The 16294-nt window shown below is 43.9% G+C and overlaps 1 protein-coding gene across 1 annotated transcript in view; it reads right to left on the bottom strand.

Annotated features, from left to right (window-relative positions):
* LOC103087035 (zinc finger protein with KRAB and SCAN domains 7) overlaps positions 1-16294 on the bottom strand; it is a 32214-nt gene that overhangs the window by 13554 nt on the left and 2366 nt on the right. The window contains exons 3-6 of the mRNA XM_007445719.1: positions 12286-12457; positions 10817-10908; positions 10286-10415; positions 6458-7895 (exon numbers count right to left, since the gene is read on the bottom strand). Of these exons, the coding sequence (XP_007445781.1) occupies positions 6458-7895; positions 10286-10415; positions 10817-10908; positions 12286-12457 (1832 nt within the window). The remainder of the gene's footprint in view (positions 1-6457; positions 7896-10285; positions 10416-10816; positions 10909-12285; positions 12458-16294) is intronic.

Here is a 16294-nt window from a genome sequence, read left to right as displayed (position 1 = left end):
CCGCATAAAAAAAAAAAAAAAAAGAATAAGGCCAACTCCCCACATTAGCAGGTCAATCTAGACTTGCCCTTCCGTTAAACTGATACTATGGGCTACATTGTGTCCCCCGCAAATTTGTATGTTGAAGTCCTAAATCTCAGGACCTCACAATGCGATTATATTTAGGGATAGAGCCTTTAAAGTGGTAATAAAGGGTAAATGAGATCATTAAGGTACATCTTAATTCAATACCACTGTATAAGAAAAGGAAATTAGGACATAAACTAACAGAGGGAAGACCATGTAAAGATAGGAGAAGATGCCCATCTACAAGCCCAGGAGAGAGGTTTCAGAAGAAGTCAACTCTGCTGACACCTTGATCTCAAACTTTCAGCTCCAAAACTGTGAGAAAACAAATTTCTGTTGGTTAAGCTACCCAGTCTGTGGAACTTCGTTACAGCAGCCCAAGCAGGCTAATACACCCAACTTCCTTGAGAAGCAACATAGTTCCTTGAGAAGCAACCAACTCATGATTCCCCCAAGAAGAGGAAAAGGGGTGTTCCAGAACCTGGAGATGCAGAGCAGGTGGCATGTCAGAAGATGGCTTTACCCTTGATATTAATTATGGGCCAAGACATTATAGCTTCTTGTTTGGGGGAGGGCAGGTAGAGCACATCTTTAACTCTGCCCCAATGCAAGATATTGCTGACTCTTATTCGAGCATATTGCTCTGGGCAAATCAGAGGCCCCCAACCAGATGTGCAACTTCCTTAGTTCTCACAGATTTTTGGGAATTGCCCAGCTGTTCCTGATTATACAGTTCAAATATCCCACTTATCCACTCTCAGTGGAAACCTCAGGGATCCCCTGAGAAGAGGTGAATTGTCTAGAGTTCTTCTAATGGTTCTCTTTTGAAAGTCTTTTAAATAACTCACTATCTTCGTTATTTCAGTGCTGCTCATTAGGACAGATGTTGACAATGGATAACGTGGTAAGTGCACAGCTTAGCCTGGAGAATACAGTTGCCAGTGGCTTTAATTTTAGCACCATAACAGCTGCCATGACCACCTTCTTCATAAATGGCCCCTGTAGTTGGCTGCACATACCTCAAATCCTAAGGGCACCAGTAGTGTGGCTCCCCAGTGAGAGCTTGAGTGTCATCTATTTTTGCTCATTGTTGAGGCAGCCTGACTAGAGGTTTCACTAGTGGCCTTTTTCTGAAATCAGGTCATGCTGACTTGCTAGGGTCACTACGGTTATGGTGTAATTGCATCATTCTGAGCGCTCCTTCCTTGGGGAGCAACACAGACAGTCTCAGAGAGGGGATATAGCATTTTTCAATCTCACCCAAATGGAAATCAAAGTATAATGTATACAACCTGGTGGATGAGCATGTACCTATGCACCCCATGACCCTGAACATGCAGCCGTTGTTACCACTCCTCATTTAATCTTAGAGGAATATATATCGTCCTGTGATTACTCTGTCCTTTCATCTCATTGTACTCAAATCTTGGGTGACTGTTGGCTCTGTCCCTTTCCATCCACAATCCATATGACACCAGCTTGGGAAACTTAATATCTTGTAAATGCATCATCCATACACAAGACAATGCAACTGGAAGGGACTTGGGGGAGAAGCCTGATATCATAAAATGCCAACTGTACATACATCTCTAGAAAAGTTTAAGTCATTGGACTGCGCCACCTAGGGTGGAAAAACATTATGTTTTCAGTCAGCTGCAAATTCCTAACCAAGAGTCACAGATCAGAAAAGGGGGTGGAACACCAAATATTTCTCTCAAACTGTGTTTTCACGCAGGATATTCACAGGTTTTGAAAGGGAAAGCGCACTCATTCTACAGGGCATCCACCTGGGCAAAGTACAGGCCGTTGGTCCTGTGCATATATTAGTGGGAGGACTGTTGTGGTTCACTAAGGAATCAGTCTACAATGTCCTATCCTGGGTCAAATACCTGTACCACAAGGTACTTGGAGCCAGCTGACATCATAACACCTTCCCATTATCCCCCTTGGGCAAGAGTTTTACAAGGCCCCATCAGGCTAGAACACATCCTAATGTTAGGGGGGATAGGGGGTTTGTTTTTAATTTTCTATAGAGCAAAAGCCACCTTGTGGGTATTCACAATTTGTCCCTAACACCTAGAGTATCCTTTGTAACACTCCAAGAGGTCGACAACTTCACAGAAATGTCTTCCAGCATGGGACAGTACTCGTCAACTTGTCAGCACCCAAAATCTCTGGACCTTTCCTACTGGTCTTAGAAGTTGAATTACCAGGGTTTGGGATGCAGAATATAGCTGTGGAATAATTTCTTTGTGTGTAAGAGGTAAGAGGGTAAGTGTCCAGCTCCTAACACGTTTACCACCATATTTGGTCACCTTAACTATCTCCTGGGTATAAATTTTGTCTGTTTTCTTAAAAAATTTTTTGGCTGTGCCATGTGTCATACAGGATCTTAGTTCCTGGATCAGGGATTGAACCCGTGCCCCCTGCAATGGAAGCGTGGAGTCCTAACCACTGGAGTGCCAGGGAAGTCCCAAACTTTGATTTTTATTTTTATTTTTTATTTTTTTAAATTTATCTATTTATTTATGGCTGCGTTGGGTCTTCGTTGCTGTGCACGGGCTTCTCATTGCAGTGGCTTCTGTTGTTGCGGAACACGGGCTCTGGGTGCGCGGGCTTCAGTAGCTGTGGCTCGAAGGCTCTAGGGCACAGGCTCAGCAGTTGCGGCGCATGGGCCTAGTTGCTCCGCGGCATGTGGGATCCTCCTGGACCAGGGCTCGAACCCATGTCCCCTGCACTGGCAGGCGGATTCTTAACCACTGAGCCACCAGGGAAGCCCCCAAACTTTGATTTTTAAAAACAAATTGGGAGCTCCATCACACTGCTTACTGTAATTCTTTACTTGCATTGTGGACTCATGAATGGAGCAGAAGCCATGTGCTATAACTAAAAGCTTCTCTACACTTATTCCAGGAATAATATTTTTCAAAAATGTGTACAAAATAATAGCAGCTCTGGATGAATGATTTCTTGCCCTCTAAAATCCAAAACTCAGGTGGGTTTTGTTAAGCCAAACAAGAAATAAACTATAACCAAGGCTTTCCCACACACAAATAAGTAGACTTCCTTGTAAGCATAAAGTCTCTGGTGGATGTTCACACAACTGAATATTTTCTCACACTTATATCAGGAATAGTTTCTTTCCTCAGTTTGGAGTTGCCGAGGTAAAATAAAGTCTGAGTTGTGACTGAAGTTTTTTCCACGTTCAGTTCTTTTAAAACAAAGCTATTAGCAACAGGTAGAGCACATGGAAGGAGCCTCCGCTGTACCCATAGTGTGAAGGCTGAGAGAAAAAGAAAAGAGGGCTCTGGGCGGAAGGTTTGCAACCAGATTAGCAAAAGGTCGAGCTGCTCCTTTACTTCTTTACTGCTGCACAGCATATTAGTAGTATAAATTTATAACTCACCTTCTAGCTCCAAGTCTAAACAGACAATTTTAACAGCATGCAAATAGAATATAAAGCAATTCAAGGAAAACCCACTTTCCCTATCTTGGGGCAAATATTGTTGATTAGTGAAGAAAAAGACAAATGAAATATGAGGCTAATAAAGTCTCTGCAACTTGAGGCAGTAAAAGGACATATGAAAAAAATATATTCAAGGGCCTCCCTGGTGGTCCAGTGCTTAAGACTTTGTCTTCTAATGCAGGGGGTGCGGGTTCAATCCCTGGTTGGGGAGCTAAGATCCCACATGCTTCTCAGCCAAAAAACCAAAAATCATAAAACTGAAGCAATATTGTAACAGATTCAATAAAGACTTTAAAAATGGTCCACATCAAAAAAAACAAAAACAAAAACAACCCCCCCCCCCGCCCCAAACTTGGCAATCATGAAAGGAAAACTGAAAGGAAACCAAAATTTAAAACATTATGGGTGGGGGCTTCCCTGGTGGTGCAGTAGTTGGGAGTCCGCCTGCCGGTGCAGGGGACATGGGTTTGAGCCCTGGTCCAGGAAGATCCCACATGCTGCTGAGCAACTAAGCCCATGCGCCACCACTACTGAGCCTGCGCTCTAGAGCCTGTGAGCCACAATTACTGAAGCCTGCAGGCCTACAGCCCGTGCTCCGCAACAAGAGAAGCCACTGCAGTGAAAGGCCTGCGCACTGCAGCAAGGAGTGGCCCCCACTCGCCACAACTAGAGAAAGCCCGCGCACAGCAAGGAAGACCCAGTGCAGCCTAAAAAATAACTAAATAAAATCTGTAAAAATAAAACTGTGGATGAAACACAGCTCTAACTACATATACAAAAGAGAGTAAAAGGACTTTACAGGGCTTCCCTGGTGGCACAGTAATTGGGAGTCTGCCTGCCGGTGCAGGGGACACGGGTTTGTGCCCCGGTCCGGGAAGATCCCACATGCTACGGGGTGGCTGAGCCCATGAGCCATGGCCGCTGAGCCTGCGCGTCCGGAGCCTGTGCTCTGCAACAGGAGAGGCTAAAACAGTGAGAGGCCCGCGTACCCCCAAAAAAAAAAAAAAAAAAAAAACTTTACAGAATACTAGGTGTAGCTTTATGCCACTCTCTGACATTCCAGTAGAAAGGATGATTTCCAGATACAGCTCACCAAAATTTACACAGAGGTAGAAACTTAAAGAGGGCAGTAATTGAAGAAATCAAAATGTTGCTAACGATTTATGCTTCTTGGGGCGGGGCAGGACAAAAAAAAGACTTGTCCCTCTCAATTCCCTCATCCCCCAAAATGGATCAAGCCCCGTTATTTTTACTGTTCAAAGAATAATTCCCACGTTATTCAAACTCTTCCAGAGTAATTAAAGAAAAACAAATATATTTTGAAAGGCAGGCAAAACCTTATTAGTAAATTCAACTTGGTTCTGTACTTAAAACATCATTAACAAATGGATTCTATTCCAGGAGTGCAAGGAACTTTCAATTATCTAGAAACTTGGTCCCCCTAAAATTACAAAAATAAAAGACATTATCTGTAAAATTACAGATTTTTTTTTTAAAAAAAACGTGGTAGAACTTAAAAAACATAACAAAAACTCAAAATACAAAATAATAATTATTATAGGGTATAGTATGTGCCAAGCACTGCTTTAAGTGCCTTACACTTATGAACTAATTTAACCTTCACAGCCCTGAGGTAGCTCCATTTTATATATGGAAGGGCTAGACACAAGGAAACTAAATGACTTACTCAGGATCACACATGTAAGAAAGTAAGGAGTCAGGATTTGAACCTAGAGTACCAGGCACAAAAATCTGTTCTTTTAACTACTGTATTATATTGCTGCTTCTAAATACAGGAATAGGGACTTCCCTGGCAGTCCAGTAGTTTAGACTCCAAGCTTCAGATGCAGGGGATGTGGGTTTGATCCCTGGTCAGGGAACTAAGATGCTGCATGCTGTGCAGAATGGCCAAAACAAAGAAAAAAATAGGAAAAGAAGGAAAATTCCTAAACCCAATAGAATATTTATCAGAAACCAACAATGAAGTAACAATAGTGAGACTTCCAGGGGTACATGTAGAAGATATCAATGAGGGCTTTATATGAGATATCCTATGAAGAGATGTCACTCCTATCTTTAGAAGCTTCTAGTCTGGTGGGGATGGGGGGAGGGGAGATTGTGTCCAATTTAAGGATGATTCAATTACAGAGCTGAGTTTTCAAAAGGTATTTATTAAACTACCATATGAAAATTATTATCTACATACTAAAAGAAATAGATACTATACCCAACCTCAAAGAGCCTATAATGAGTTGGTATGAACACATATGCATTAAATAGAGAATAATTTACAACGCAATTTAACAACAGTTGTACACATAGCACCAGCTAACTCAAAGCACTGAGGTCCAACGAATAGCAGTTTAAGATGAATGAAGACGTATTTGAAGAAGAAAGTCTTTCAGAGATGAGTTAGATCTGGCAGGTTCTGAGGGACACAAATTAGCAAAAGAAAAAAGATTTTCTAGACAGGGAACGTAAGTGATGAGGGACTATATTAGAAGTTCAAAAAGTAGATAAGGAGGGCCACAGCCAAGAGAAAAAATGAATCAGTACCTTGGAGAACGACTTTATGTAAATGGTAAAATGGAGGAAGTGGAACAAATAAGGAAATACCTCTGTCTTTGAGAAGTACACGTTCTGATTTTGGGATGCCTAAGTAAGAAATGAGATAGATTTTTAAACAGATGAATAAAAGAAAGAAGGAAAGAAATCTACAAGCACATGAAATGTGTAGTCCTTACTGGGGAAGGACCGTACTGTTACTCCCACTCTCCCACCTTCCTGACCACCAGAGAGCGTTTAAGGAATGATCCACTTTGATTAGTGGTTCCAAGAGGAGACCAGGGTGAGCATACTTCTTATATAGAAACCTTAACTCAAAGTTCCTTGCTGTCTTAGAGAATCACGTCTTAAAAAACAGACCGAGTCAGACCTGACTGCTTTTCTCCAGTGTGAGTTCGCTGGTGGTGATTGAAAGTAGAACGCTGACTGAAGGCTTTCCCACACTCAATACACTCATAGGGTTTCTCTCCAGTGTGAACTCTCTGATGCACAATGAGCTGTGAGCTGTCACTAAAAGCCTTCTCACAATCTTTGCACTTATAGGGTTTCTCCCCAGTATGAGTTCTCTGATGTACCATAAGACTGGAGCTATAACTGAAGACCTTCCCACATTCATTACATTCATAAGGTTTCTCACCAGTGTGAATTCTCTGGTGTATAATAAGATGTGAGTTTTGATTGAAGGATTTTCCACACTCTTTGCATTTATAGGGCTTTTCACCCGTGTGAAGTCTCTGATGTCGAATGAGACATTTACTCAGACTGAATGCCTTACCACACTCATTACATTCAAAAGGTTTTTCTCCAGTATGAATTCGCTCATGGTCAACAAGTTGAGAATTCTGATTAAAGGCTTTCCCACACTCACTGCATTTGAATGGTTTTTCCCCAGTGTGGAGGCTCTGATGTCGAATAAGACATTTACTTCGACTGAAGGCCTTGCCACATTCATTACACTCATAAGGCTTCTCCCCAGTGTGGATCCTCTGATGGTCAATAAGATTTCTGTTGGAACAGAAAGCTTTCCCACACTCATTACACTTGTAAGGTTTCTTACCACTGTGAAGTACCTGATGCTGGACAAGTCTTTTACTCCGAATGAAGGCCTCCCCACACTCATTGCATTCATAGGGTTTCTCCCCAGTATGGGTTCTCTGGTGGTCAATGAGTTGGGAACTCTGAGTGAAAGCTTTTGCACATTCGTTACATTTATATGATTTCTCCCCATTATGGAGTATCTGGTGTTGAATGAGATGGGAGCTGTGGCGATAGGTCTTTCCACAATCACTGCATTCATAGGGCTTTTCCCCTGTGTGGATTCTGAGATGGACTATAAGCTGAGAGGTCTGCCTGAAGGTCTTGCCACACGCATTGCACTCATAGGGTTTCTCCCCAGTGTGGATTCTCTGATGCCCAATGAGGTGAGAACTCCGATTAAAAGCTTTGCCACATTCATCACAGTGACAGAATTTCTGTCCCTCCAGAATTTCCTGATGTTCTGCAGGACTTGAGGACAGATCTGGGTGTTCCTCAAGTTCCTTATATTCATCACATTCATCTTTTGTGCATTTATTTTTATCCTCCTGTGTTATTTCCAAGAAATCGCTCTTCAGTCTGCTCCCTTGATCACCTGAGGGTTGAACTTCTAGCTTCTCTAAAGCCTCTTCACAGGCATCTCCAGCTTCTGGTCCTCCAGGAATCACTCCATAGAGTACTCCTGAGGTCCTATCAGATGACTCCGATTCTTCAGAAATTTCCTGCTTTGGAGGCAACTCTGAACTCTCCACCCTGTTCTCACCTGCTGCCAAAGGAAAGAAGAAAACAACTGTTACTCACTCTTACCCTACTGAGGAACTGAACTATCAAGAGCCTATGTACCTAAAAAAAAATTCATATTATGGGTAAGGAATGAGGAGACACATTGAGAACAGGAGAGAAAATGAGAAAACAGCTCAAATTTCTCTTCATGGACAGAAAAACAATGAGGGGAAGCTGGTCAGTGGAGGAAGGCAGAAGAAGAGCTATCAGGACAGAGGGATGCTGAGCCAGCACAGCCAGGTGAATAGGCCAGTTGAAAGGCAAGAGACCAGACTGTAAAGCATGGTGTGATCTTCCAGAAGTCACTTAGATGTGACATCTCCTTAGTAAAATGATGAACTCTAAGGTCCTTTCCAACCATGACATTGTATGGTTCCACAGTTCTCAGCAAAGATATTGGGGAGAGAGAGTGGTGGCAAATACCTCAAATCAAATATGAGAAACAATGTGGGACAACCTGAGAGTAGAAGGGAAATTTATATTATGAGGATATGGTTAGGAAAAAGTGTATATAAAGGCGTGATTCTGGTGTAACAGGACAGTGACAAGATTTGGAGAAGCCATGGGCAGAGAAATACTGGGGAAAAGTATTGAAGGGGAAAGCAAAGCTATAAAATTGGGTACCCCCTAGTCCCTGGAGCACTGACTGGTAAGTACAATACTGCACTCCTATAAAAACTAGGAATGGGGCTTCCCTGGTGGTGCAGTGGTTAAGAATCCGCCTGACAATGCAGGGGCCACGGGTTCGAGCCCTGGTCCGGAAGATCCCACATGCCGTGGAGCAGCTAAGCCCGTGCGCCACAACTACTGAAGCTCACGTGCCACAACTACTGAAGCCCGTGCACCTAGATCCCGTGATCCGTAACAAGAGAAGTCATCACAATGAGAAGCCCGTGCACCACAACAAAGAGTAGCCCCCACAAGCCGCAAGTAGAGAAAGCCCGCTCGCAGCAACTAAGACCCAACGCAGACAAAAATAAATAAATAAAACTAACGGGGGACTTCGCTTGCAGTCCAGTGCTTAATACTTCACCTTCTAATGCAGGGGGTGCAGGTTTGATCCCTGGTTGGGGAGCTAAGATCCCACATGCCTCTAGGACAAAAAACCAAAACATAAAACAGAAGCAATATTGTAATAAATTCAATAAAGACTTCAAAAATGGTCCACATCAAAAAAACCCAAAAAAAACTAAGAATGGCATCAATAACTTGAAATATAAATCAAACATGTTTTTGGTATCTTGATAATCAGGAATCATAAAGAGAGTGAGGATTTTTCAGTACAAAAACTGGGAGAAGGCAGAGCAATTATGATTATAGCTTAACGTAAAAATGTTGGTTCCTTTCAATGACATCTACATCAGGGCTATAAACCTTCATGCTAATTTAGTGTGTGCAAGTTGTAGTTGTCTGAATCTCTCACTTCTAAGCCCACCCTCTCCAGAGTAGGCTACTGTCCTAGGACGGTCAAGCCCAGAACCTGCCCTGACAACAGCTCCTTCCAGGAAGCAGCCCTGCCCCAATCTTTCTGAAGGAGAAGCTGAGGCAACCATGCTTTGTGACAAACAATCCAGCTCATCCCATGATGGACAATAGGTGACTGGAACAGGGCCAAGCACTAGACCCAAGTGTGGCTTATCTGTAGATTAATCATCTGCCTCTTTGCAGCAAGGACCAAAGTTCCGCTCAAACAAAGATGTTATTTAATGGCTGAACCACCCTTGGAGTTCATCTCTACATAAATTCTGAACTGAAGGTAGGACAAGATGAAGGAAATTACAAGTAGAAGCCCACGCTGAAATGATGCATGGAGAGAAGGCAAGCCATTGGGAGCCAAAGCAAGCAGAACATGTGAGGAAATAGAAAGTCTAACTAAAAAGGAGCTCTGACAAAAGATTGAGAGTGAAGAGAATGGATATCAGAGGGAGGAGAAAACAGATACACAGAGCACAGCCATTTTACGACACTGGTGTAAAAATCCTTTCACTTTTGCTGCTGTGGCTCCCAGGCTCCCAAGACCCTACAAGGCTTTGTTTCCTGAAGTCTGGTCTAGCTGGTCAGTTTGTTCTAGGTTTCCATTCCTTTAGCCTTATTGTAAGTAACTTAGCTCATTGCTTACAACAACTGAGTGGCTTTCTATTCCTTCCAATTACAAACTCTTAACTAAACCAGCCCAGTTCAATTAATAAGAAAGTAAAAAGAATGTTAGCAACTGTTAAAGTGGATGATGATGTAGAGGGGTTCATTATACTATTCTCTCCACTTTGTCTCTTTATATTTTCATAATAAAAAGTTAAAAAAAGAAAAAGAATATAGCAAAAAATATGTAAAGAAGGCTGACTCTAAGTTACTGGGTAACAGAGTCATTACCCAATGAAGCCAGGCTGCAGCAATTTTCTGGCACGATGTTCCGGTACAGGGCTGCTTTCTGGCTGAGTGCTGGACCTTTCCACTTCTTCTGAGTATAGTCCACAGACAGGAACTCGAACTCTGCAGCCTCCTGGAATGACAAGCTTCTATTGCTCAGGGACATTCCCAGCCTGGAAAGCAGTCATTAGGGGCACCAAGAGAACAGGGTCGGGGATCCTGGTGGTAAAATGGGCGGGGGTGGGGGGCGGAATCTGGGAAAGACAGATTAAAAGGACAAGTCCAGGGAATTCCCTGGTGGTGCAGTGGTTAAGACTCAGTGCTTTCACTGTCATGGGCCCAGGTTCAATCCCTGGTTGGGGAACTATTATAAGATCCCACAAGCCGTGGGGTGCGGCCAAAAAAAAAAAAGGACAAATCTAGGACAGGACCAGCTCCAGGAGAAGCCACAGGAGCAGACTCAGAATGGGCCAGAGGCCCGGAGATGAGCTCTAGCTATTCCTGGGCCACAGACTTGGAACTCAGGAAGCTCACCTGGGGCCTGACCATCCGGAGCACAGTTGCCGCTGCTTGGTCTCCTACGTTCCCCACTTGGGGAAGGGCAGGCACTGGGGAAGCATGCTGAGCTGAGGGAGGAAAGAAAGCTCTGAGTGGGACCAGCCCTGCTCTTGGCTCCAATGAGGTCTGTAACCCAGCAAGTGGATTCAAGAGAACCCAGGTGGCTCCACACACACGGACCCTCATCCCCGTTCCATAAAGGCATTATCATTTGTGAACTGTGAATTTTCCCTGGAGGCACAGAAGGTCCCCGTTCAAACCGAACTGGCGGCTCCTTCTAGCCCTCTCTCTCCCACTCTCGGAAGGAAGCTACACTTCTGACCACCTTCTGTCTCCCATGGCTTCCCCAGCAGCAGCCTGCCTGGCCTCCCCCTCACCTCTCTGCCCCTCATTCCCTGGCTTCTCTTCCTGCACCTGCCCTCTCATCATGGACACTGCAGGCGTTCAGGCCTCAGAGGTTCCCCTTTCCCTCTCTCAGAGATCTCACGACTCCCAATCTCTACTCTTAAGCTGTCAGTTCTCTCTGAGACCCCCATCACAAGCCTCCAGTTGCCTACTGGACATTTCACTTGGGTGTCCCACAGCACTTGAAATTCAGTGTCTAAAGTGCATATTTCCATCTTCCTTTCCTGACTTCCCAAGTTTTCTCAGTGATTCCAAACATCGGCCAAAACCCGCTAATTCTCCCTCCTCTCCATTGTCCCATGGATTCTTTGTTCAAATATGTGTCACATCTATCACTTTCCATTCCACTCAAACCCACTCAGGCAATTACTGCCTCACATCTGTTCTACACTAGCCTCCTAGTGAGGCTCCCGGTCACTGGTCTCCACACTCAACCCACAGTGCTCATGTGCCACAGTAATCCTTCTGAAATACTGTTTCTAACACTTCAATCCCCTGCCCCCAAAATCTTCCTGGCCTCCATCCAAAGGCCCTGCACAAACAGACCCCAGGCTCCCAAATAAGTCCTTCCTGACCCGACCTCAATGGGGTCCAAGGAACTCCTACTTAGCGAGTGTCTTTGCTTCAGCCCTACATGATCTCGATCACCGTTTACAATGCCCACATGGCTCATCCGTGACGGCACCAAATGCCTGCGGACAGATATCACTCAAATGTATCTTATGAGGCTGCCTCTTCTTGCACTTAGGACTGACTCTCTGCCAACTAGATAACAAGCTCTTTGGAAGCAGGGCTGGCATACTACATCTCTCTGGTCCTCAACAGTGCCTTTGCCATGAAACGTGCTTGACAAAAATGTGCTAAATACACGAATGATTGGAGAATAAGCAAAAAGAACAAACAAAGTCACTAGGGAAGGAAGACACGGGGCAGGGCAATAAGGGACTCCAATGGAGTGGGAGATGGGGAGATGAAGGAAAGGAGACTCCGAAAGAGAGAAAGGAGGAATGACTTAAGGCCAAAGCAGAGGAGGTGAGTACCAGAGTGCCCACTGGGGAGGTGGTGGTGTGCCCCAGGGTCACCAGGAGGCTCCGGGTGGGCTCCAGGTGCCGAACCCTCACTGAGGAGTGAGGTAGGAGGAGATTCCTCTGTTGCACCCAAGGCTGTCATCTCCTCCGAATGCATTTCCTGTTCCTGTGCCGGAGCTGAAACCTAGAGACAAGGAAATAAAATTGGGTCCAAAAGAGCATCCTTGAAGGTACAGAACCCAAAACCTCTAAGAAGGAGGTTCCCACGAGAGGAAGTCAGGGAAAGAAGAGCCAGAGGGTCCTTCTAGCCCCACCAGTACAGCCAACTGGGGCAAAAATGTCAAAGCAGGATCTACAGCTTACAATCCTATTTGCCTTCCCTCTGTTGACCCTTTCGGTAGGAGCTTCAAGATCAGATTATATAACCATTTCCACTCTGTGTCAGTGCTTCAGACACACATTTGCTTATGAAGAACCCCCTGGAAAAAGGAGTCAGGAAGGTAATTCAGTACACTCCCTAGGGCCTCAGCCTACAGAATAGATCAATCAGAAGTACCAAGGAAGTAAAAAGTGACAGGTGTATGTACCTGTATGTGCACAAATAATGCTACTGAGGCTGACAGCTGGAGCAGTACCCCGGAACAACAGCTGACAAACCTCAGCTTTTCCAACTTCTCTCAGCAAAAGTGTCTCCTCTTCAGAGAAGCGATCCCTGACCACACTGACAAAGCAAGGATAGTCACACTCTCTCAAATTACCTGGTTATGTTTTCCAGAGCACACATTAGTCTTTAAATTATCTTATTTATACCTTTATTGTCTATTTCTCTGCCAATGAAGTATAAATGTTTTGAGGGTGAGCACTCTGTCTTGGTCACTAGCTCCTAGAACAATGCTTAGCCCAATGGTGGTGTTCAATTAATATTTGCTGACTGACTTCCTCTCACTATTTTGCTAAGAGTCATCTGCAAACTTGGTTTTCAATATGTACTACGTCTCCCCAAAACTTTATACAAAAAGTCAAACAGAAAAAAAATTTAAAAAGAAAAGTCAAAGAGGATCACATAACACCAATCTTTAGTGACCTCGAGAATATCTCAGAGCATAGACCTTTTATTTTCTAACCCTTGCTTGCTGTCATCAAATCAGTTCCTCACAATCTCATGGTTACTACTTGTACCAGCATTTGGAGCAGAAAACCTAAAACATCATCTAAATAAATCACTTTTTTTTTTTTTGCAGTATGCGGGCCTCTCACTGTTGTGGCCTCTCCCGTTGCGGAGCACAGGCTCCGGCCGCGCAGGCTCAGCGGCCATGGCTCACGGGCCCAGCCGCTCCGCGGCATGTGGGATCTTCCCGGACCAGGGCACGAACCCGTGTCCCCTGCATCGGCAGGCGGACTCTCAACCACTATGCCACCAGGGAAGCCCAATAAATCACTTTTTAAAAATTGAAATATAGTTGATTTACAATGTTGTGTTAGTTTCAGGTGTACAGCAAAGCAATTCAGTTATACATACACATATATTCATTCTTTTCCAGATTCTTTTCCCTTATAGATTATTAAAGAATATTGAGCAGAGTTCCCTGTCCTATACAGGTCCTTGTTGATTATCTTAAATAAATCACATTTATAAGCTCACTCACTCTGGCATGTACATAGCAGAGCATAATGTGAAAATAACTTCTCCTTCAACAAAACACATGGATTTGCCCTACTGGGTTACATCTGCTGAGAAGTTAGGGGGCTCTCTCCTTTAGTGTGTATCTCTCCAATGGAATGGTAGGTCCAAGAGGCTCCCTGCAGTCTGGGGTTCCCCAGCTCTCCCATGGATGGTTCTTATAAATGGGACTTAGAGCTCTTAAATACAGCAGCTGTGGGTACTGGCAGAAGATAGAACTTAACTGCACTGTGATAACACAACCTTGTAATTCACTGACAATTAAATCCTGATAAAGTTCCTATTCATTACCTAGGACTCATAAGTGTCCTCTCCTCGCAGGCCACGAAAACCCCATTCCAATTTTCATTCCAAGATGGCATTCCACAGCAAGACATTAGGGAAAAGGTAGTGGCTTAGAATCTAGGGAGCTGGAAAATTCTGGTTCCCACACACATGGACAAAGGGACTGCTTACTAGCTCTGTCACCTTAGATGAGCCAATTAACTTCTCTGCGTTTGCATCACTTGTCAAATGGAGATAATGATTACTATCTGCATACCTTGTAAGCCTGCTAGGAGCTCAAATTAAAAAAGATATAAAAGCATTCTGTAAATTCTGCAGCCCAGTAGGGGTGCCTCTACCACTCTCTCCAGCCCCAATGTGCACACATGTGCATGCTCACTCCTGCTGATCAGAATGACATTCCTTAATCTCCTCCTGGCAAACTCCCATGAAAAAGCCTGTTTTTTCATTTAGTCATAAAAACATTTTCTGAATCCAGGCTAGGTGAGATAGTCCTGTTCTCATGTCCTTATGTCAGAAAACTTAAGCTGAAGACAGTGGCAGAGTAAGAAATGGATTCCAAAGATCCCACTTCTAGGCTACAGCCATGAGTGTTCAGCTGCCCTGACTGTCAACTGTTAGTCACTCTCTTGGGTTTGTGACTCAGTCACCTTTCTTCTGAGGCTCCCTGGATAAAAGACAGTTTTAATGGAGGCTATATTCTCTTCTGCTTAAGCAAAAGAAGGCGGGAGATAGGGAAATTTTCCTTCTACCCTCCTCACTAAATAGCACTCTAAACATTTCTTCAACCACTTGCCCTTGCCTATGGTTGGGCCTAGCTGCTCTCTAGACCCTACTGATAGTTGATTTATCCCTGTGTTTACTTGTTTAAACAAGGAAATAATGATTGACAATGTATCTGATACTGTCAGAGGGTACTGGCTATTACCCCTGGAAAAAGTCTAGCCCTAGAACTCCAATCAATTGGAATTCATTCCCCAGGCCTAGATATGTAATCAGTTCTGAAAAAGCGCTGAATAAAAATAATGTACTGGGTACTAAGGAAATTTCACTGGTACTGGTTTTCCCTGGTAAAGCACAAAGGAGGAAAAGTAGAGGGGACCTTAATCCATCCTGCTCAGTTACAAGGGAGCAACCAGAGACTCATGAGGAAGAACTGACTCATCCATGGTGTGATGGTCTTTTGATGTCAGTTTAGTTCTAATCTAGGTGTTGCTGTGATGGTATGGTGTACAAGTGATTAAAATTCATAACCAGTTTAAGTAAGGGAGGTTATCTCAGATAATCTGGATGGGCCTGATTCAATCAGTTGCAAGGCCTTAAAATCAGAGCTGAAGGTTCATGAAGAAGGAATTCTCTTTGTGGACAGCAGCTTCAGCCTATGCCTGAGAGTTCTAGCCTGAACTTTCTGACGGCCTACCTTACAAATTTCTGACTTGACCTTTCAACTCCCCCAATGACAGGTCACTTTCTAGCAATATATATATATGTATGTATATATATAATTTCCTATTGGTTTTGCTTCTGTGGCTGAACCCTGACTAGTACACATAGTCACTGAACTAGTTAGCTCTGTGATCCTACAAGCCAGATTTCCCACTGTTATGACACTGCTGACTCTCCAACTTTTCCTTTTGAGTTACCCTGGCTTAAAATTTAAGAGAACCCCAGAAAGTATGGAAAATCAAAAATAGAATTAAAGAAGCAAAAAGATCCCAGTTGGGTTTGGAAAGCTAGAAAAGAACAAAATGATGATGAGGCCCAGAACTGTTACATCTCATAAGGAACCTGAAAGGCAGGAAAACAGCACAGTAACTTGGAGAAATCTGAGGAAGTAATGAGAACTTCTCAAATGAGGGCCCATGTTATCAGCATACCGTAAGGGCTACTTCTCCCTGACATGCTTCCCTATTCTAACCAGTGTGCGGATCCTCTGCCTGTCAGGAGCACTCTGTGGAGCTCCAGGCTGCAACTAGGTTCACGACACAGCACTTCACAAAGTAATTCACAGGGCGTGGCTGGGATCTGCATTTTTGTTTAAGGCTGAGCACAAAA

This window comes from Lipotes vexillifer, unplaced genomic scaffold (assembly GCF_000442215.2).
Source record: "Lipotes vexillifer unplaced genomic scaffold, Lipotes_vexillifer_v1.1 scaffold1136, whole genome shotgun sequence".
Lineage (NCBI taxonomy): Eukaryota > Metazoa > Chordata > Mammalia > Artiodactyla > Lipotidae > Lipotes > Lipotes vexillifer.
The sequence above is the reverse complement of the archived record's forward strand: the minus strand, read 5'-3'. Positions and strand labels throughout refer to the sequence as shown.